The 23,507-nt window shown below is 46.4% G+C and overlaps 1 protein-coding gene across 5 annotated transcripts in view; it reads left to right on the top strand.

The window, feature by feature from the left end:
• myo1b (myosin IB) overlaps positions 1 to 23,507 on the top strand; it is a 336,645-nt gene that overhangs the window by 223,906 nt on the left and 89,232 nt on the right. For all 5 annotated transcript variants that reach the window (XM_038789125.1, XM_038789124.1, XM_038789122.1 and 2 more), the window contains 4 exons: positions 3,347 to 3,494; positions 5,144 to 5,262; positions 12,506 to 12,592; positions 14,512 to 14,577. In XM_038789125.1, the coding sequence (XP_038645053.1) occupies positions 3,347 to 3,494; positions 5,144 to 5,262; positions 12,506 to 12,592; positions 14,512 to 14,577 (420 nt within the window). The remainder of the gene's footprint in view (positions 1 to 3,346; positions 3,495 to 5,143; positions 5,263 to 12,505; positions 12,593 to 14,511; positions 14,578 to 23,507) is intronic.

The raw sequence follows: 23,507 nt of genomic DNA, 5'->3' as shown, positions 1-23,507 counted from the left end.
CCGAGTGCAGGCTGCACGCGGCCCATGTCTGGTTCTCCCTCGGGTGAATCTGTTGACTGTGTCGCTGTCCTGTGCTCGATGGTCCCGGGTTGGGAGGATGGCACTCCTGGCTAACCTCCTGCCACCCTCTGAAGTGCGGCCCTGGGTGTGGTGCTCGTGGCAGATGGGCACCTGTGTGTGGCAGCAGACGGCCCTGGATGTGCTTCACCACGCCCTCGGGAACAGAATAATACGGGGTTAGATAGATACGCTCGGCCGGGTGTAGGATGGTCCAGTGGGTAGAGTGTGAGGGGACAGAGGATGGGGGGTCCAGTGGGTAGAGTGTGAGGGGACAGAGGATGGGGGGTCCAGTGGGCAGAGTGTGAGGGGACAGAGGATGGGGGTCCAGTGGGTAGAGTGTGAGGGGACAGAGGATGGGGGGTCCAGTGGGTAGAGTGTGAGGGGACAGAGGATGGGGGGTCCAGTGGGTAGATTGTGAGGGGACAGAGGATGGGGGGTCCAATGGGTAGAGTATGAGGGGATAGAGGATGGAGGGTCCAGTGGGTAGAGTGTGAGGGGACAGAGGATGGGCTGGGGGGGGGGGGGGGGGGGTGGGTTGGGTTGTCGTGCAGGGTTGTCTCACTTGGTTCTGCACCTCCAACCTCGCATTGCGCGACGTCCCGGGTGGCAGATCCCCCAGCAAGGTCCAGCGCCCTCTGCTCAAAGACTGCCAGGGGCTGCAGAATGGGGAGCCCCCTCCGGTCCTGTTGCGCTCCCGGTTGTTGTGAGCAGTCTTGTCCTGTTGGGGGGGGGGGGGGGGGGGGGGGGGGCAGTCTTGTCCTGTTTGGGGGGGGCATAGATAAATCATCACAATTCGGCAGGGAACATCAGGGCATTCAGATATTGGTACAGGTGGGGGGGGAAGTTGCAGCTACACCATGGCATCTCTCCACAGGGCCGCAGCGCTCATGTGGGTCTGTGACAACTTTGTTAACCACCCTCCACTCACTCTCGCCCCCCCCCCCCCTCCCCGTCCCCCTCCTATCCCGGGGGGAGGTGGGTGATGAGGGACATTGGGTGGGGGGGGGGGATTGTTGTGAGGGGCACCCTCTTGGCATTTACCCTGGCAGCCCTGGTGAGGTCGTGGAGCTTCTTCCGGCACTGCTCCCCAGACCGAGGGGTCTGCCCCACAGCACTCACTGCCGTGCCCACCTCATGCCAGGCCCGTCGCACAACGCTGGCAGGGTGGCGATGCCCTCTTCTAGGGCAGATGATGCCCTTCCGTTGCTCCACCTCATCGAGGAGGGTCTCGATGTCAGTCTCATCGAACCTCGGGGCAGCCCTCCGTGGCTCTGTCATTTTTGCCCCCTCACTTGTCATCGCTCGCGCCCTTTTACGACGCGAAGCGGCGTCATTCGGGCGTCGTGGGCTTTTGCCGTCATTCCCCACGTGTTTCCCGTGGCCCCGCTCCTAGCCCATTTCCGGGGCCAGAATCGATCGGGAACGGGGCTGTTTCGCGCCGTCGTGAAACTCGGCCGAGTTCACGACGGCCTTCCCGATGCCGCGGGGGAGCGGAGAATCGCGCCCTAAGTGTGGACACCAGTGGAGCATGTGTGGATTTTCACAACAGAAAAATCAGCACTAAATCCTCACCGATTCCGGGCTAGGACCGGCGAATGGGCTGGTTCCAGGCCGCGCATGTACACGGCAGATAACCTGCACCGGTTGCGCCTTAAAACATGGCACTGGTCGTGTGCGAACCCAACCCGCCAACCGTCAGCCATGTGAGTTAATTTCAATAAATACGGGACCTAACCATTGCCTATCCAGAAATAAGCGCCAAAAATATGAACTACATGCAATGTTCTACTGCTTTATAAAATATACTCTAGAGATTTGTTTGATTTAATTTTGGTTTGTTTACAGCACCTTAGGATTCAAAGCTGTATGGTCTGAACTTTCACAGTGCTAAGCCTTGCTCCTCAATCTCTATCTTCAGTTGGTCCCATTAATGGCACTTCCATATTCTCCTTCTTCCTGGCTTCTTATTTGATCTCCCCTTAAAATCATTCCAAATTTTTATTTTTATTTTCAGGAGTGATGGATTATTTTCTGTGGCACAATCTGATGTTATTCTCAGCAGTAATAGGGATTTCTGTTTTATGCTGCATTGATTAGAAAAAGGGTAAATTTAGGATGGGGGGTTGGAGGGCTCTGTGCTCCAAGCTGACTGTTGAGTTTGCAGGGGAGGACAGCAAGAACAAGTTTGTGTCTGTCCATAGATGTGATTCCTCGATTGGAAGCAACTCGTTAAACAATCAAGGTTGTGCTAAGAATTACACTGAAAACCAATTAAAAATTATCAGTTGGGATCACAGTGTGACTCACGCATATTAGAAGCCACATACATTCACACACACAACCCTATCCTTTGCAGACAGAAGGAGTACACCATGCATTGTGCCTTGCTCAACTAAACAATCTTGGAGAGAGCCATTGCTTGGTTCATTCCCCAAGGCAATGCGTTGACCAATCATAGTCGACCTGCCAGTTTGAATTTGAACAATTTGGCAGTTAACTGCTCCCAGCTGCAGTCTCCATGGCAATGCCAGTAATCTCTTCTCGTGCAGTATTAATTGTTGTTTGCTTTACTGTTGGTTATCTTGCAAAGCTTAGACAAAAAGCTTAGACAGCCTGTCTCTTTCTCCAGCAATACTCAAGTTCTGTCAGTCCAAACGACTATTTGTATACCTGAGACAGTGTTTATAATCGGGTAATGGAATGATATGTAGTTAAATGATGTAATGGAATCTGTCAATGGGAATCACAGCAGTTCTACATAATGGTATTTTTTTTTTAAGTCACAAAATGCTGGAAGATACCATGAATAATGCTTCCTTCATACTGCAATAGGATGTATGTTCGGAAGTGATGCCTGAGATCTGCATCCTTTCATTCTTTCTCTGTTGCTTGCTCATGACCTTCTGATGTCCAAACATGTATTGACCAGCAGCAGGAAACATTGTTACCAGGTGCACAGCAAATTTGTTCTCACCAGGCATTTAGGGCAATTTTAAATGTGTTGGGAATTTAACATCTGGAAGCTAAATACAAAGATTGCATTCGCCCCAAGAGACCATCTAAATTTTACATCTGTTTTGACACAGTAAATTGCAGGGAATCACAAACATCAGGACAAACTCCAACCTATCCTGGCACAATGAATCATTGTATATCTTCATTTACAGGTGTGAGGAAAATGCATTCCAGTTTTCATTGAGGCTGTAGCAAGCCAATTATAACCCTCCTTCTGAGATTACACTTCTAAGAACTCTCCTGCTCTCTGCACTTTCTTCCCCTCCTGCAGAATGCCATGCAGATTGTTGGTTTCATGGACGATGAAGTAGAGTTAGTTCTGGAGGTGGTGGCTGCAGTGCTCAAGCTGGGAAACATTGAATTCAAGCCAGAGTCTCGAATGAATGGCTTAGACGAGAGCCGAATCCAAGACAAAAACGGTAGGAAGAATTGCCACCTTCCCACCAGAATGTGCAATGTTCATGTCAATTTTTATCTTCTCTTAGTATCATAACTTTGGAAAGGTCGAAGCTCCTTCTTGACACTGAGAGCATTCAATGAACGGCATGACACTAAGATTTTTCGGAGGAACAAAGGGACCTTGGACTTACGGGGGGGGGGGGGGCAGGTTAATAGGGTGATGAAAAAGATACATGGGACGCTTGCATTTATCAATCGAGGCATAGATTACAAAAGCAAGGAGGTCATGTTGGAGTTGTACAGAACTTTGGCGAGGCCACATTATAGGAAGGAGTGATTGCGCTGGAGGGGGTGCAGAGGAAATTCACCAGGATATTGCCTGGGATGGAACATTTAGGTTATTAAGACAGGTTGTATAGGCTTGGGTTATTTTCGTAGGAGAGAAGACTGAGGGCTGACTTGATCGAGATGTACAGGATTATGAGGGGCTTGGACAGAGTGGATAGGGAGCAGCTGTTCCACTTAGTTGAAAGATCAGTCATGAATGGACACAGGTTCAAGGTGAGAGGCAAGAGGTTGAGGGGGGATGTGAGGAAAAGATTTTTACCCAGAGGGGGGTGACGGTCTGGAATGCACTGCCTGGGAGGGTGGTAGAGGCGGGTTGCCTCACATCCTTTAAAATGTACCTGAATCAGCGCTTGGCACATCTTAACATTCAAGGCTATGGGCCAAGTGCTGGTCAATGGGATTAGGTAGGTAGGTAGGTCAGGTGATTTTTCTCCATGGGCCGGAGGGCCTCTTCTGCAGTGTGTGAATCTGTAATTGAGGGGTCATGAAAGGCAGAATCTTGTCGAGGTGACCAGAGTTGTCGGCCGCCAGCTAAAGAGTCGGTGAGATCCCTGAATGGCCGCTTTTCGGGAAGGCCCACCACATCATTTGCCAATTAGGCACTTAAAAAAACCAGTTGCAGGCCTCCCCGAGAGATCAAGGACACTGAAATCGTGTCTGCCAGGCTTTGATGGAGGGGTGTGGCTCTCAGCAGGTCTCTCTCTCTCTCTCTCTCTCTCTCTCTCTCATCCATGGGTCTTCCTGCCACCCTTTTAATCGAGGTTGAGGCTGGGAGGCGATAGATCCACCGTCACCCTCTTCCTGATTAAATGTGCCTCTCCCCCCCGCCCCCCCCCCAAACTCGGCAAGCAAGGGTACAGGATTTTGCCTGTAGTGTTGGATTAATAGGATTCTAGTCCTAGTTGCCCTTCAAATGTGCCTGTGCGTATTGATTAGGTGTTGACAGTCTGGGATTGAGCCACAAGGTTCAGGACCACATTTCAGTGGGTGGAAAATGATATCTGGCACAGTCCTTTCCGCAGAGGCACAAAACCACAGAGAGCCATATATTCCAGAACATTCCCCCTCCAGCTGAGAGTGGAAGTTGAGTGGGAAGATTCAGTCTGGGTTGATGTGTCGTGGGATCATCGTCACAACAGCAAATTAGGCAAAATTGCCAAGAATTGTTCCAAGGGCACAGGGACCTTAAAGAGGAAAATATTAAGAAAATTTAGTAAAGAATGTTTGAGCCGGCGTGGTTCAGTAAAGATTTGTAAATTAACCTTCAGCTTGTTGAATTTATCCAGTCAGTGATTCTCATGCTTGGTATTTGTCTTTACAGAGCTGAAGGAAATTTGTGAGTTACTTGGCCAGGATCAGGCTGTGCTGGAAAGAGCCTTTAGCTTCCGAACTGTGGAGGCAAAACAAGAGAAGGTTTCAACGACATTAAATGTGGCCCAGGTAAACGTGTCAGAGTCTCTCAATGTTCACGGTAATGACAGCTAAGCTACATTTTTGTTTGTTTCGGTTGCCTGCATTTATGTGGCATATCTTTAATGTGGAAGACATCTTGGAAGCATTATCAGAAACATATGGACACAAGGCAAAGCAGAAGATGAGGAGAGGATGGCGAAACCTTAGTCAAAAAGGAGGCTGTAGAGAGAACAAAGAACAATACAGCACAGAAACAAGCCCTTTGGCCCTCCAAGCCTGTTCCGGTCATGATACCAACCTTTGCCAAAACCCTCAGCACTTCCTTGTGCCATATCCCTTTACACCCAGAGGTAAAGGAAATTTCCAGACCAAGGGATCTAGGTAGATAGAGGCACTGCTGGCAGTTGTGTTGTGAAAGGAGGCAGATGCACATGATGGTAGAGTCAAACAACAGAGAATGCTGGCTGGGTGGTTGGGTCAGAGGGAATTTCAGCAATAGGCAGGAGCAAGGCCATGAAGATATCGAAGATGGGAATTTTCAGTTCGGGATGTTGGGGGACAGGAGCCAATGTAGGTTAGCAAAGAGGCGCGTGATTGGTGACGTGAAACTTGCCGTGGGATGGCAAACTGACAACAGAGTTTTAGATGATCAATGGGTTACAGAATAGAGAGGATTGGAGGTCATCAAGGAAGAATACTGGAATAGTCAAAGAAGGATAGTGCACCACATTCATAGTAACAGGTGATGCCTCTTATGGCTGAATAGCTCTGTTTCAGCCCTGCGAGTGTGCAAAAAGCTGATCAGAAAGACTCGAACATGAAGTTGAACAAATTCAGGATAGGATCATAGAATTTACAGTGTAGAAGGAGAACATTCAGCCCATCGAGTCTGCACTGGCTCTTGGAAAGAGCACTCGGCTTATGCCCACACCTTCACCCTATCCTGTAACCCAGCAACCCACCTAACCTAAGGGCAATTGATCATGGCCAATCCACCTAACCTGCACATCTTTGGACTGTGGGAGGAAACCGGAGCACCTGGTGGAAACCCATGCAGAGGAGGGGAGAATGTGCAGACTCCGCACAGACAGTGATCCAGCGGGGAATCGAACCTGGGACCCTGGAGCTGTGAAGAAACTGTGCTAACCACTGTGCTACCGTGCCACCCCCTATGTGGATATGGATTTAGGAGGCAAAATTGTGACATCAGGATTTTGGAGTGGGATGGGAGACTGAATATAGACCAGAAGGTCAGGTTTGGGATTTTTAAGGCACACTGTTTTGTAAAAGAGACAGAACGTAGCTGAGGAGAGGGAACCATAAACAATGTTAGGTTAGGTGGATTGGCCATGCTAAATTGCCCGTAGTGTAAGGTTAATGGGGGGATTGTTGGGTTACGGGTATACAGGTTACGTGGGTTTAAGTAGGGTGATCATTGCTCGGCACAACATCGAGGGCCGAAGGGCCTGTTCTGTGCTGTACTGTTCTATGTTCTATGTTCTAATGTTAATGAGCATAAGAGCAAGGAAAGTAAGCTGACCGGCCAGCAGTTTTGAGGAAATGCGGTCAAAGAAGCAATAGAGTGGTGGCATGGGCAAGATGAGCTCAGAGAGGGTTAAAGCTGAGATAGGAGAGTAACTAGGGGCGTGATTCTCCGCACCCGGGAGAAATCGTGAGGCTGGCATCAAAAACGGGCGGGTTTGACGCCAGCCTCCGCCCCCCCGACCGGGAACCGATTCTGGTCCCCGGTCGGGGCTAGCATCCCGCGGCCGTGAACTCCGGCATCGCGGCCTTAACGAATTTCGTTAAGCCCGCTAGCCAGAGTTTGCGACGGCTGACGCGTCACATGACGTCAGCCACGCATGCACGGATTGGAAGACTCCAACCCGCGCATGCGCGGATGACATCATCACGCATTTGCGTGAAACCCGCGCGGGCCGGTATGCCCCTCAGCCGCCCCGCGAATGGATACAGCGGGGCGGCGGAAGGATAAAGAGTGCGCGGGGTAAGTACCCGCTGCCCGCGATCGGTGCCCACCGATCGCGGGCCCATGGCACCCTTGGCACGGCCGTGGTACTGCCGTGCCAATCGGTGCCATGGTTCCCCAGATCGCGACTTTACGGCCGTTTTTACGAACGGTCAGACCAGGTGTGTTTGACGTTCATAAAAACGGTCGTAAAGGGCTTGGAATTTGGCCCATCGGCCAGCTGAGAATCGCTGCTCGTCGTAAAAAAACAGCGGGCAGCGATTCGTGTTGGGAGGCGGGGGTGGGGGGGGGGGGGGAGAATAGCGGGAGGGCATCAGACCAGCGTGGCCGTAAAAATTTATGCCGCCCGCTATTCTCCGCACCTTCGTGAGTGCGGAGAATTGCGCCCTAGGTTTTCTCCAACGGATTCAGATCGAGGGTTTGGTAAAAGCCTGGGCCAGGTTTAGTTTGGTGGGTAAGGCAAAATCAGTTGAATAAATAGTCTTAGTCTTAGTGATAAAGAAGTTCATGAGTTCTTCACACTTCTCCGTGAGGATGGAGGAAGCAAAAGGAATTTACAGAGATTATCAGTAGTGGAATAAAGAATCTGGCAGTTATTTCTGTCCTGCAGGCTGTTGTTACAGTATTAGGAAGAGGTGAGTGAGGCCAAATTCAATCAACCATGCCCGGTGATAGATACCTAAGCCAGTTGTGCACCAGATACATTCACCTTTACACCCCTTGGATGTGAGCAAATAAAGATGTGACAGTACGAGAGGGAACTGGCAGAATGGGAGAGATTAAAAGCTTTTCCAAGGCTTCAAGTGTGGAAGTAAGGGAGAATTTGGAAAAAATCCACAGCTGCAGAAGAATTGTGACAATTCGAGGAGCAAAGTTTAGGCATCTGACAGCTTGGTGGAGAGATTTTCCAAGGGGAGATATTAAAGGAAGTTAGGTATTGGTACTGGGATGTCGCCGGTGAAGGATATAAGGCAATGGTCAAAGATGGTCTTGTCTGTGCTAAAGACAATTGGATCAGAGTTAATACAGGAGATGAGAAGGTTGAGGAAGTGGCAGTGAATTTGTGTTGGAGAGCCTATAGGAACGGAGAGGTAAAGGGGGGACAGGAAGGGTTGGAAGAGGAGAAAGAGCAGGATGGTTGAGTTGGAAATTGAAATCACTAAGGACCGCAGAGAAGTGCAGATTAAGATGATTGAGTATTGACTGTAGAATATGAACGTTGTTTGCTGAGTGACAGAGAAGGCTGCTGATTAAGGACAAATAATTTGGATGTTAGATTGGACCAGCAACCTAAAGCTTGATTTGATCGACAAGGAAAAACATTGTAGAACTTTTCATTTGGGATTGGATTGAATGCACAATGGAGACAGATTGAATATTATAGGTTGGAACTGCTAGACCTGATGTATGAGTGGCCTTTTCTCACCTTACATTTTCAATTCATGTTTGAGTGGCTTTGAAGTACCCAGCTGTGAAGTGAACCACAATGTTTATAAACATTTAGTTATGAATGACAGCTCCTGGACCACATCAAAGACAGTTAAGTATTTTCTGTTAGTTTGCAGTTGGTTACTTCATGAAGCTTGAATGAAACAATACAGCCTGCTGGGTGTGTGTGGAAGCTGTCATCACAGCCTTTTGAAAGCGATTTCACAGAGAGTTGAATGAAAGAGTTGCAGATCAAAGATCTGAGGGGGTTTAAACCCAGCTGAATGGTTTTCTCTTTCCAGGCATTGACAGGTGCTGCTTCATCTGCCTGAGCCAGCAGGTGCATTGCACAGGCGAGTTTTAAAGCAGTGATTTTTTTTTTTTACTGCCTCTGTCTGGGCTGCGTTCTAGCTTCCAGGTAGGAGTCCCTCTTATGTGGGGTGGGAGTCGGGGGGGTTTCCTAGCAGGGGCCTCTCTTATGAGGGGATCTCGTGTGGGATTCTCTCTAATTGAGGGGTCCTTGGTGGTGTTCTCTCACATTGGGGTGGTGGTCTTTGCTGGGGATACCTCATTGGTGGTGGTGGCCTCTGGTGGGGATGGGGTGAGCAGGTCTTGCATTGTGGGAGAAAGGATGACCCCCGATGCACTTTGGGCAACTCCCTTGGCCCACACTTCATCCAAGTCATTTATAAAAACCACAAAGAGCAGAGGTCCCAGAAAAGATCCCTGCGGGGCACCACTGGTCACTGACCTCCAGGTGGAATACTTTCCATCCACTACCACTTGCTGTTTTCTTTCAGCCAGCCAATTATGTATCCAGACAGCCAAATTTCCCTGCATCCCATGCCCTCTAACTTTCTGAATGAGCCTACCATGGGGAACCTTATCAAATGCCTTACTGAAATCCATATACACCACATTTACTGCCCGGCCTTCATCCATGTGCCCTATCACATCCTCAAAGAATTCAATGAGGCTTGTGAGGCATGACCTGCCCCTCACAAAGCCATGCTGACTATCTTTAATCAAACTATGTTTTTCTAAATAATCATAAATCCAATCTCTCAGAATCCTTTCCATTATTTTGCTCACCAGACGTACGACTGCCTGGTCTGTAATTCCCGGGGATTTCCCTATGCCCTTTCCTGAACAGGGGAACAACATTCGCCTCCCTCCAATCATCTGGTACTACTCCAGTGGAGAGTGAGGACGCAAAGATCATTGGCAAGGTGCCGCAGTCTCCTTCCTTGCATCCCGTAGTAGCCTTGGGTATATCCCATCAGGCCCAGGGGACGTACCTATCCTGATGCTTTTCAAATTTTCCAGCACATCCTCCTTCTTAATATCGACCTGTTTGAGTCTATTAACCTGGTTCACGCTGTTCTTGCTAGCCACAAGGTCCCTCTCTCTAGTGAATACTGAAGCAAAATATTCATTTAGGGCCGCCCCTACCTCCTCAGACTCTAGGCACAAGTTCCCTCCACCATCCCTGATCGGCCCTACTCTCCCTCTATTCATCCTCTTATTTCCCACATAAGTGTAGAACGCCTTGGGGCTTTCCCCATTCCTTCCCGCCTATGCTTTTTCATTACCCCTTCTAGCTCTCCTAAGTTCATTTTTGAATTCCTTCCTGGCTACCTTGTAACCTTCTAGAGCCGAGTCAGATCCTTGCTTCCTCAACCTGACGTAAGCTTCCTTCTTCCTCTTGACTAGAAGCTCCACTCCTCTTGTCATCCAAGGCCCCTTCACCTTATCATTCCTTCCTCGTCTCAGTGGGACAAAACTATCCAGCACCCACAGCAAGTGCTCCTTAAACAACCACCACATTAATGTTCCCACTTTATGCTTCTCAGTTCCTGTCTAATAGCAGTATAATTTCCCCTCCCCCAATTAAATACGTTCCCATACTGTCTGTTCCTATCCCTCTCCATGACTATGGTAAAGGTCAAAGAGTTGTGGTCACTGTCACAGAAATGCACTCTCACTGAGACATCTGACACCTGGGCTGGTTCGTTGCAAAGCATGAAACTATTTCAAATAGTTAATTTATTGAAGGCAAAGAATTAAATATTAGAATGTCCTGGCTAGCAATGTGAGATGTCAAGCAGTGATTTAAATATTATTTCTGTAAGAGAAACACTTACATTTTGAATGCTATCATGATTTTAGTTTTCTTTTCTTTTCTTTTGGTTCTCTATCTTTTTAATTTCCAAAAATATTAAAAATGAAGAATGCTTTAAAGGATTGAGTCATGTTTTGACAGATGTCCACAATCTTCTTTTCTCGACTTCTCTTATTCTGCTCGGCATTCCCACAATACTGTTTGATCACCCTTCCATCTCCTCCTTTCAGTCACCCAATCCTCTCCCAAACAAATCAGCCATGATTAAATGGAGGAGCAGACTGAATGGACCGAATGGCTTCGTTCTGCTCCTAGCCTTGTGGTCTTATGGTCTAATCCTGCTGCTTTTAAATCTCTCACTACCACATCTTTCCATCTAGTTTTAGGATTAAATGTTCCCCCCCCCCCCCCCCCCCCCAATCCCTCGGCAGTCTCACTGCCATCACTCACATCACCACATTTCCTCTCTCTGCAACTGATAGCCATACTATTTCGATCTCTTCTCAACTACTTTCTTCGATGCTCTCTCAATCCTCACTGACCCCCTACTATGCTGGTTCCTGATCTTGTCCATTTTCTTACTCTCCATGTCCATTTCTCCATCTGTATCTGATTGGTATCCTGTTGCTGTGCCACTCTTCAAACAAGGCTAGTCTTTCAACTGTTGTCGATTTTTCCTTTCAGTTTCAGTTATACTATTCTATCACATAATGCTGCACTGCACTGCTTCCAATTGCTCCAACCAGAGCTAATCTGGTGCTTAATTTCCATTTCCGTCCTTCCATCTTCTGCCACCACTGGCCCCAGGTGCTTGAAACTATTCACTTACTCCAAGTCTTCAATCGAATCTTTACACCTTCGTTCTGATCCTCTTCCCTCGTCTCAAAGTGACAACTTATAAATTGGATCTTTGATCTACTATCTTTATACTCTTGCCTTCCAATGCTTTTCTCCAGCCACTTTGTCATGTTTTACTCATCCGCACCACATTGCTCAGTGTCATCTGCAAGCATCGTTGACCATGACATTTGCTGATGCACTTGCTCATTTAGAATTATCGTGACAATCAGGAAGAGGTAGGGGCTCAGTGCCAACCCTTGGTAGAATCCAACTTTGGCTTTGAAATTCTCAGGGTGAGATTTTCCAGTCCCTCCCACTGGCAGGATCTTCCGATTCTACCAAAGACGACTGGGCAAGCCATGTAAAACGACAGACTTTGATGTGACCCTGATGATCCCACTGGCAGACAATGGCAAGCCACCTTCGCCGTGGGAAAACCCATCCGGGGGGGCTGGAAAAGGTGTTTCCCACTCTTGTCAGACACTGCTTGTACATGTCTGGTAAGAGACATACATACTGCTTTGGCAATTAATATAAATGATGTTTGATATGAATGGAGATGAGGACAGTGATTCCCCCCCCCCCCCCCCCTTACTCCTCAGTGGTGAGTTTTCCTGTGGAGGCAGTCCGCCATTGGTCAAAGGCAGGATATTCCCATTCAGCTGAAGTCTATTGTGTTTTGCATGGGGATCCCGCAGTGGAAGGTCGGCTTTGACGGGACCAGAAGGTCTCCTCTGCGGAAATGGCTGGAAAAACCGACGCAATGCCTTCTGGTTCTACTGAAACTTGAAATGAAGCATATCTTACAAATCAAAGATCAAAGTTAGTTACGTGCTGATCTTTATTCTAAAATATGACTTCACTAATGGTGGTTTTTCTTCCTTTGGTTTCAGGCTTATTATGCACGTGATGCCTTGGCAAAAAACCTTTACAATCGGTTGTTCACTTGGCTTGTGAACAGAATCAATGAGAGCATTAAGGTACTGTATGGTGCACATTGCTGCGCAAGAATGTAGATAACCAAATGGTCCGTAATTTCAAATTAATACCTGTGTGAGATTTTATGTTGTTTAAATATTAAAAGCTTTGATACTGCAGGTCCACGGAGTGATCTGGCTGCTGCTTTCAGTATCTCCCCTCTGCGATGGGTAGGACAGTGTGCGTCCTCTGCACTGCACACATGGTGGCCAATGTCCATTCACTCTAAGCCCATCTCCAGCTACTGTTCATTTACACACTGTTTGTCCCAAGGTCGGCTTCACAGAGTTGGGCGATATTCCACCCGACCTTTAATAATGTCCCCCCGCAGGTTGATTTTCACTCGGTGGCTGTGTTGAAACAGGAGGGGGGAACGGGTGGTCCCGGAACGAATGCACGTTTATGCCAACTTAGTCCCCCCCCCTCTTTAAACTCAACTAGGATTCTTTTGCAGATCCTTGACAGCTTTGACCAATCGTGGAGAACTTTGACACTTCTTGCATAGCTTTGGCACTTCCTGCGTAACTTTCACACTTCCTGGGTAGCTTTGATGTTTCCTGGGTAGCTCTGACACTTCCTTAGCAGCCTTGACACTTCCTTGCCAGCCTTGACACTTCTTCGCCAGCCTTGACACTTCCTTGCCAGCCTTGACACTTCTTCGCCAGCCTTGACACTTCTTCGCCAGCCTTGACACTTCCTCGCCAGCCTTGACACTTCCTGGATAGCTCTGACTTCCTAGATAGCTCTGACTTCCTGGATAGCTTTGACTTCCTGGATAGCTCTGACACTTCCTGGATAGCTTTGACAATTCCTGGGTAACTCTGATGTTTCCTGGGTAGCTCCGACACTTCCTCGGCAGCCTTGACACTTCCTGGGTAGCTCTGACACTTCCTGGATAGCTCGGACACTTCCTGGGTAGCTCTGGCACATCCTGGGTAGCTCTGACACTTCCTGGGTAGCTCTGGCACTTCCTGGGTAGCTCTGGCACTTCCTGGGTAGCTCTGGCACTTCCTGGGTAGCTCTGGCACTTCCTGGGTAGCTCTGATACTTCCTGGGTAGCTCTGACACTTCCTGGGTAGCTTTGGCACTTCCTGGATGGTGAACCTTGGTCTAACTGTAGTCTCCATCCGCGCAAAGGTGGAGAATTCTTGGTTCAGAATTCTTGGTTCAGGGGTGGGACTTAGAATTTGTGGCCATTTTCCTAGGATTTTCATCACAATGAAGGGGCTCTCTGTCGTGGTGAAAATCTGGACCTTTGACTACTTTGGGGACCCTAAGCAGAGCCCAGGTTGAGAAACACTAATCTACAGATCTGACATGCTAGGTGTTAGGCTTAAAGGAGTGACTTATAAACATTAAAAAGATAGCACCACCTGTATCTGCAGAGGCTGTGGGTGGGAAAAGGCAGACAATTAACATTCAGATAAAAGGAAAATACTGCAGATACTGGAAATCTGAAATAAAAACAGAAGATGCTGGAAAAACTCATATGTCTGTCTGGCAGGATCTGTGAAGCGAGAACATTTTGAGTCCAATATGACTTGCCTGCAGAAAAAATGAAACTAGTTTAACTTCAAATTTTAAAGAATGAATTATCCTGCTAGAGTTTGTGAATAATTCTGCCTTTCCCTCATCCAAAATGTTGTTATCTTAGTGTCAGTATAGATCGTTGCTGTTTCTAGAACTAATCTTTGAACAATGTAAGGAGTGACCAGGAGAATTATTACAGCCAATGTTTGACATGAGATTTCAGTCAAAATTGATTAGCCATGATTTGGGTGGGAGGAAAATAGCAGTACAGTTTCAGATCTGATTTGCATGTGCGTGGCAAGCATTTATTAGTTTGCTTAGCAGGTTATTTTGGGATGGTATATTTGAAAATGGATCATTTGTTTTTCTAATTTGATGTTCTTTTCAACAGGCACAAATCAAAGTGAGGAAGAAGGTGATGGGAGTTTTAGACATTTACGGTTTTGAAATTTTTGAAGTAAGTTGGTAAATTTATGGCTTTTGTTATTTGATTTTGAAACAGTTCCTTAGTTTCATGGGTAATGTTTTACTTGATCTTGATGAGAGAGAATTGATCATTGAAAATCTCAGCTCAATGTAATACTGTATCATGGTCCTTCATCACCTGAGGATGGCCAGACCAACTTACACATTTATTTTTTAATTATTTTTTTTTCCAATCAAGGGGCAATTCAGCATGGTCAATCCACACACATCTTTTGGGTTGTGGAGGTGATTCCCACGCAGACACGGGGAAAATGTGCAAACTCCATGCAGATGTGACCCTGGGCCGGGATTGAATGCGGGCCGTCGGCATCGTGAGGCGGCAGTGCTAACCATTACCCCACCATGCCGCCAACTTACACATTTATGGGATAAGTCCTACTGAATGTACTTTGGAATTAGTTTGACCTGCTAATAGTCATCTCCAAGTGACTCATTAATTATAGCGTAGAGGCTTGAAACTAGGCTGTTCATTCATCTTAGTTGGTGAACAGAGTGCTTATAAAGTCGGTGTGAAACTTTAATTTCAGTAACTTTGGAAGCAAACTGCAGGATATGAAAGCATAATTCATAACATTGTAGCACAATACAGGTCAAACCTTTCAGTTTCAACTTAACCACGATAATTTGTGATACGTCATTCAATCTGACTTTCCAATTCTTCAATTGTTGCCTTTTTCAACCAGTTTCAGCATCATTAACATAGCACTCGCAATAACAATCATATTTTTTAAAAACCTTAACGAATTACTTTTTCACATGCTATTTACTGTTTGCTTCTTTCGAGTGCGCATTGGAGGGCATTAAAATTAATAAGTTGCGCAAGGACATTAGATGTTAGAAGACCCGCCTTGAGAGAGGGGGAAAAGAATTATGCTAAAGTCCTGATTGATGTGATTTCACTGATTGGCATTCCTTTTTTTACTGCTTATATTAAGCTGTTTGCATCAGAATGCATGCCAGTACATTGCGATCATACTGATGGCAACATTGGGGATAATTATGCGATCCAGTGTGGCCAGCAATGAATAACGTTTGCCTTGTGCCTATCGGAGCACTAGGCCCCACAGGGATCACCCGTCATTACTTATTAAGTAACAAACACTAATTCATTTATTTTGTGTGTGCATGGTTACAGAGCCAAGCAGTAGCCTTGTCAGTGGCTAGGTAGAGTTCACTAAGCCTGCCTTCAGGTTTAGCCAATGGACACTCCTCAACAATGTGAGTCATTGTTTGGACTGCACCACAGTAGCTTGGATGGCCTTGGCAACCACACTGATATTGGGTGGCTGGCCAGAGGCCTTGGCTTGCCTAGAAACGGTTTAAAAGGGCCCACTATCACTGTGGGAGATCAAAGCCAGGTGGACAAGAAGTAATGTCTATGATGAGTGAATGGTTTCTGGTGGATGTTTTCCCCTGTCAAACCTTATGCCATATGTCTTTAATGTTACTCCTCAGTGTGGTGGTCCCTCATATGGGTGATATGAGGAAATGATATAACAAAAACAAAGAAAATTACAGCACAGGAACAGGCCCTTCGCCCCTCCCAGCCTGCGCCGATCCAGATCCTTTATCTAAACCTGTCTCCTATTTTCCAAGGTCTACTTCCCTCTGTTGCCGCCCGTTCATATACCTAGATGCCTCTTAAATGATGCTACCGTGCCCGCCTCTACTACCTCCGCTGGTAAAATGGTAATCTGGTATATTAAAACATACTTTATTACAAATGCAGTATTAAAATCTTTATCATCACATCTGAAAATAGCTTATAATTACCCCATAAACAATACTACCCAACACAGTGAATACAATAACCTTACTTGCGATATTTATTCCCACTTAAACAACAAGAAAATAGACCATCTCAGCTCAAAATCCCCATTAAATACCGATGGCACGGAAGAATAATTGCTTTACTGTGTTATTCTTTGAGAAAGAGATTTCCTGACACTGATGTGTTACAGAACAGATCTGACTCTGGTCCAAATCTGCAGAATCCGAACTGAAATTGAAAAATGCTTTCTCAAAAAGCTCTGATGCCTTAGCTCCACCCAGCAATGGCATCATCTCACCAAGCTGAAAACAAATTAACTCCCAGGGAACCCTTAATCAAAACAAAATTGCATTAGCCCAAGCTTTAACCGTGGCTAATTAAACCGCCCCCTTCCCCGACAAGCAAGGGCATCCTCCCTCTCCAGCCCCCCCCCCCCCCCACCCCCCCCCCCCCCACCCCCTCACACACCTATGGGAATTGCTGGGTCACCTCCAACTGCATCCCCTCCCACAGCAATCACAAATGGGGGTGAGTCTCCCCCACATCAGAAAACCCCCAAATCGGAGTCCCCCATATCTTCTGCCTCAGAAAGAAGTGTAGAAAGCAGCAGCTGTTACTTCATAGAAACCAAAAACCACATCACAAGGCTTTAAACCCCCTCCTATCCTTTGATCTGCAAGGCCTCTATTCACTTTTAAAGAGAAATAGCTTTTAGTAGGCTGTAATTACAAGGATAATAGCTTCAAGACAACCAGATGTCTCGAATGTTTATTTTTGTTTCCCTTCACGCTTCAATGCATTTCAAGTATCCTGCTGCAAAGCTAACCATGATGTTTATAAACATCTAGCTATGGTTATCGCCACTTCAAAAGCAGTTAATGAAGGCTGGTTTAGCTCAATTGGCTAGACAGCTGGCTAGTAGTACAAAGCAAGCCTAGCAGCGCGGGTTTAATTCCCATATTGGCCTTCTCAATCATTGCATGAGGTGTGGTGATCCTCTGGTTAAATCACCACCAGTCAGCTCTCCCCCTCAATGCAGAAAGCAGCCTATAGTCATCTGGGATTATGACGATTTTACCTGAGGGCGACATGGTGGCACAATGGTTAGCACTGTTGCCTCATAGCACCAGGGATCCGGGTTCAATTCTGGCCTTGGGCAGTCGTCTGTGTGGAATTTGCACATTCTCCCCGTGTCTGCATGGGTTTCCTTCGGGTGCTCCAGTTTCCTCCCACAGTCACAAATATGTGAGGATTGCTGGATTGGCCATGCTAGATTGCCGCTGACGGATCAAACATTAGGTGGGTTAAAGGGCAGGGCAGTGGACCTGGATAGGGTGTTCTGTTAGAGGGTCAGTGCAGACACGATGGACTTTCTAAGTCCTTTCCACTGAGAAAAAGAGGAAGTGCAAGCACATATCTCCTAGATGTTTACATGGCGGGGGTCAGTAATGTGGGGATGTTTGATGGGGGTCTCTGTATTATGGGGTTCTGATGGGCCTTCTGAATCGGGGGTGGTGGGGGGCAGAATTTAGGTTGTGGGGGGCCCCCCCGATGGAGTTTGGGGGCACCTACGTTAAATACTTTTTCCTGGGTTTACCGTGTGGATCACCATGTCAGGGCCACATTGCAAAATAGTTGCACCAATCCACGCCCTCGTGAATCCACCGTCACAGGGCGTATCGCTTGCTGCCGTTGCCGGCGGGGAATGGGAGCATCAGAAGCCACTGATCCTGTTTTTTGCTCAATGTGGGATTCTCCGCCACATCAGGAACTCCACTGCGGACTCCGGAGAATATGAATGCGTTCTTTAATCTTTTTGTGTGTTGGACAAAATATTACAAGTGTAGTCTAACCAGGGTTTGTGTGTCCTCATTCTCCACTGGAGTAGTACCGGATGATTGGAGGGAGGCAAATTTTGTTCCCCTGTTCAAGAAAGGGTGTAGGGAAATCCCCGGGAATTACAGACCAGTCAATCTTATGTCTGTGGTGAGCAAAATATTGGAAACGATTCTGAGAGATAGGATTTATGATTATTTAGAAAAACATAGTTTGATTAAAGATAGGCAGGTCATGCCTCACAAACCTCATTGAATTCTTTGAGGATGTGACGAGACACATTGATGAAGGTGTGGTGTATATGGATTTCAGTAAGACATTTGATGAGGTTCCCCATGGTTGGCTCATTCAGAAAGTTAGGGGGCATGGGGCACAGGGAAGGTTGGCTGTCTGGATACAGAATTAGCTGGCCGAAAGAAGACAGCGAGTGGTCGTGGATGGAAAGCATTCCGCCTGGAGGTTGGTGACCAGTGGTGTCCCAAAGGGATCTGTTCAGGGACCTCTGCTCTTTGTGGTTTTTATAAATGACTTGGATGAGGAAGTGGAAGGGTGGGTTAGTAAGTTTGCCGATGACACAAAGGTTAGTGGAGTTGTAGATTGTCTCGAGGGCAGGTTACAACAGGATATTGACAGAATGCAGAGCTGAGCTGAGAAGTGGCAGAGGGAGTTCAACTGAGATGAATGTGAAGTGATTCATTTTGGAAGGTCAAATTTGAATGCTGAATACAGGATTAAAGGCAGGATTCTTGGAGGTATGGAGGAACAGAGGGATCTTGGGGTCCATGCACATTGATCCCTCAAAGTTGCCACCCAGGTTTATAGGGTTGTTAAGAAGACATATGGTGTGTTGGCTTTCATTAACATGGGGATTGAGTTAAAGAGCTGCTAGGTTTTGCTGCAGCTTTATAAAACCCTGGTTAGACCACACTTGGAATATTGTGTCCAGTTCTGGTCGCCCATTATAGAAAGGATGTGGATGCTTTGGAGAGGAGATTTACCAGGATGCTGCCAGGACTGGAGGGCATGTCTTATGAAGAAAGGTTGAGGGAGCTAGGGCTTTTCTCACTCGAGCGAAGAAGGAAGAAAGGTGACTTGAAAAAGGTGTACAAGGTGATAAGAGGCAGGGATAGAATAGATAGCCAGAGACTTTTCCCCAGGCTGTCACAAGGGGACATAATTTTAAGGTGATTGGAGGAAGGTATAGGGAAGATGTCTGAAGTAGGTTCTTTGCACAGAGAGTGGTGGGTGCATGAAATGCACTGCCAGCAGAGATGGTGGAGTTAGAGTCATTAGGGACAGTTAAGCAACTCTTGGACAGGCACATGGACAGCAATAAATTCAAGGGGTGCAGATTAGGATAAATGGTCGGCACAACATCATGGGCCGAAGGGCCTGTACTGTGTGGTACTGTTCTATGTTCAATGCTCTAAAATGGGAAGGCAAAGAGCAGAGTACAAGATTTTTTGTGACTGTTGTGGGTGCTTTACTTTCTTGGTTACTAAATATTGGCAGATGTGAAGTAAAGCCATGCATGTGAAGTACATTTACCACTATTTTCCACTAAAATAGCTGCGTGTGGTGCCAGACCTGTGCCTGTGGTTTTTCAGCAAGTTTTATTGGGCAGCAACTGAAACTCTTTGGCAACTTAGTGAGTTATCCTTCCTCTTTCTCCTTCAAATGAACTGAATCAATTGCTGTTTTGATATAGAAATGTTACTGCAGGCTTGGAATGGTTTGGATTGGATTTGATTTATTGTCAAGTATACCGAGGTACAGTGAAAAGTTGTTCTGCGTACAGTCCAGACAGATCGTACCTTACATGAAAAAAACATAGGACATACGATAAATACACAATGTAAGTTCATAGATACAGACATCGGGTGAAGCATGCAGAGTGTAGTACTACTCAATGGAGAGGATGTGTGAAGAGATCAGTCCATAATATTATATTACCTTTGGTGGTAATATGTTGTTGTTCTTTGTCTTTTGATTCTGAATGGTCCGTTGAGTTGATGGCAAAGAAACCACCAATCTTTAGATTGCATCAAAACAAATTTATTGGGTAACGATTAATTAAATGAAGTTTGCACACGCGACTGAGCTATAACTAGTAATAAAGTTATAGTAATAAAGTAATATTGAATCTGTCTAGGAATAATCAATAATCTATAGGTCAGGGACAGCACAGTGGCACAGTGGTTAGCATTGCTGCCTACGGCGCTGAGGACCCGGGTTCAAATCCCGGCCCTGGGTCATTGTCTGTGGAGTTTGCACATTCTCCCCGTGCCTGCGTGGGTTTCACCCCCACAACCCAAAGATGTGCAGGTTAGGTGGATTGGTCACGCTAAATTGCCCCTTAATTGGAAAAAAATAATTGGGTACTCTAAATTTAACAAAAAAAAAATCTAAAGGTCACTAATGATATCCTTGTGTTAACTCTCTCTAATCTAAATTACTCCTCCGGCTGCTATCAGTCTTTCTCCTTTACTAACTACCCAGCATTCCCTGAGGTCTGATATTTATACTGGGAACTGGTGGTGCCCACGAGTGTTTGAATTACACTGATAAGCAATAATTAACCCTTCACTGGCATGCCTCTATACATATCATTACACATAAGAAGGTCATTCAGGAATTGGGAGCTCGCAGAGAGTCACCACACTCCGGCGCCACATTTCGGGTGACAGTTTTTGTAAACTATATCCAGCCCCAAGTTGTTGACCTTATAATGTCAATGTGATTTGAATATTAATATATGGCGAAGTTGTGATTTACATTTTAACATATGGTGCTGGTTTTTTCTAAAACTCTCCTGGCTTTGTTTAAAATATAATTAGTCCCTTAGGCTTATTTCTAGTATGCAGAGGCATTTTTTTTTTAAAGAATGAATTCAGATGCTATTTGCTTACGTTAATAAAATCCCATAATACGTTAGAGTAGACTAAAGAGATATAATTGAATCTTTGTTAAGATGAACAACAAAGATATTGGCCACGTTTTGCCAATTGAAAAAAATTCTCTCCGTGTTAATAATTTTCCGAAATCATGTGGGAAAATAGCAATATCTTTGGCTGAATGTGTGTGGCCCGACTGTTATGTATTAAGTGAATGGAATATGTAAAGGGCGAAGTGGAGGCTGAGGGTGTGCGTCAGCACAAATGAGCAGTAGTACTGCTGACTGTGGAGAATGTCAGCAGTAAACCCTGCTCACAGATTGCTTCTATTAATCACAGTGGGATTTTTTTTTTTAAGTCAACCTTTTCTTCAGCATTTCAAAACCTTTAAAGGAGTGCGGTGGAACATCTGATTGATGAGCATCATCAAAAATTCAATTGCCTGTGCCATTGGCACCAGCTCCTGATGGGCTGATCTTAGTTCAGTTGGTTGCGGCTGAAAGTTAAGTTGCAGTGATAAACTGAGTTTGTAGGTGTGAAGCCTCATTTTTACTAACGTCCTTAATGAGTCTTGGCAAGTTTACTTCCATCTGCAGCCAGCTGCATGAGAGCTGAGACTCAGAAGCCGATGGCACTGATGAGGCTGTTACTCCATGATGTTCTGTTCTTGGAGGAAAGGGACTAGATAAATCTCCAAATGTTTTAAATGTATTGGGCGGGATTCTCCGAGCCCTCGCTGGAAGTTCCGTGACACCGCAACGCGATTCTCCGTCGACTGGAGGATCGGTGCCAATCGCGGTTGCCAAGGCACCAGCCCGCGGCGATTCTCCGCGGTCGACCGGTGGAACTCCCGCCGAGTTCCGCCAGCATGGTTCCAACCTGGTGCCACCCAGCGGGAGCTCGGGTCCGCGGCTGCTGTGGATGTCCTGGTGGGGGGGCGGGGGGATCTGACTCCGGGCGAGGGGGCCTCCACGGAGTCTAGGCCTGCGATCGGGGGCTTCCGATCGGCGGGCACCAGTGATCGGGGGCTTCCGATCGGCGGGCACCCGTGATCGGCAAAGGGGCCTACCTCCTTATGCGTGGGCTCACTGTAGGTCTACGCCATGTTGCGCGGCGCCGGCGGGAGACGGCCGTTGTGCGCATACGCCAGCGTGGAGACGGCCATCGGGCGCATGGGCAGACCCATGCCGAGTGCCGGAGCAGCGCGCAGCACACCGCGCTGAGTTGGCCCCCTGAAGACCGCTGAATTGCTGGGCCAGGAGGCCCATTAACGCCGGCGTACACCACTCTGGTGTTTATGCCGGCATCAACACTTGGCCGGGATTTTGGAGAATCCCGGCCATTATCTCTTGATACTCAATTCTCTCCTGTTAACTGCACAGGTTTAGTTGCTCACTTGGCGTTGATGGAAACTCCTGAATTCCGGATTGCACTGTTAACAACATACTTTATGTATCACCTTTGAACAAGGCAATTTCAGAAATAATCACAGCAGAATTGCACAACAGACTGTGTATCCAGCTGTTCAATTTATTATTGAATTGTTAATCATTGTAGCTAGTATTGAGCTACATAAACTCAAGTGAGTTGCAATGTAAAGTACATATTCCATTTCCCTAAAAGAAAAAACATTTTACAACACTCTCCTTGGTTGCTGCAGTAAATTTTTTAAAGCAGCTGCCATGTTAAATTGTATCCCCAGCTTTCAAGACTTGGATCCTGCTTGTTCTTTTAGCTGTGGACAATTATAATTGAAGTATCTCTTATGTGAAAATCTCATATGATTAAAAAGCACACTTGCCCTGAAGATATATTTCAGAATCTTGGAAGCCTTCAGTGTGCACAGAGGACAGCATCCAGTAAGAACCTTAGTGGTAGGTTAGTCTGCAATTTAGAATCTAATATCATATTCAGCAATTGAAAACGTTCTGGATTTCTAAGCGATGACTGGGTTTGCTTTTTGCATGCAGCTTGCAACCCTTTTGATGCCACTTGTTATTTACTCGGAAATTTTAAAACTTGGTGAAACTCTGGAAGAAAACTAAAGAATTGTTGAAAGCCAAAGAATATGTGAACAGAAAGGAGAGATTAATACTTTACATTTTGATAAAGTTTACAACATGAAATGATAAGCTTTCTTTTTCCAGATGTTGCTTTTTCCTCCACATATTCAGTTTCATTATGAATACAAAAATTACCACCTTCGCATTTACAACTCTTACTTGTGGGGGTTCCTTATAACTTTCACAATGCGCATGTACTGTTGTGTTCATTTCCATTACGTTTTGGTTTCATTGCACTTTCAAAGAGATTGTTACATGACTCATTGTAACCAAATTTGAGCTCAAATCCGCACATAGTGCCAGGGAACCTTTCCACAGAAACATGTCAAACATGTGT

This window comes from Scyliorhinus canicula, chromosome 2 (genome assembly GCF_902713615.1).
Source record: "Scyliorhinus canicula chromosome 2, sScyCan1.1, whole genome shotgun sequence".
In the NCBI taxonomy this organism is placed as follows: domain Eukaryota; kingdom Metazoa; phylum Chordata; class Chondrichthyes; order Carcharhiniformes; family Scyliorhinidae; genus Scyliorhinus; species Scyliorhinus canicula.
This window is presented reverse-complemented; position numbering and strand designations above follow the sequence as displayed.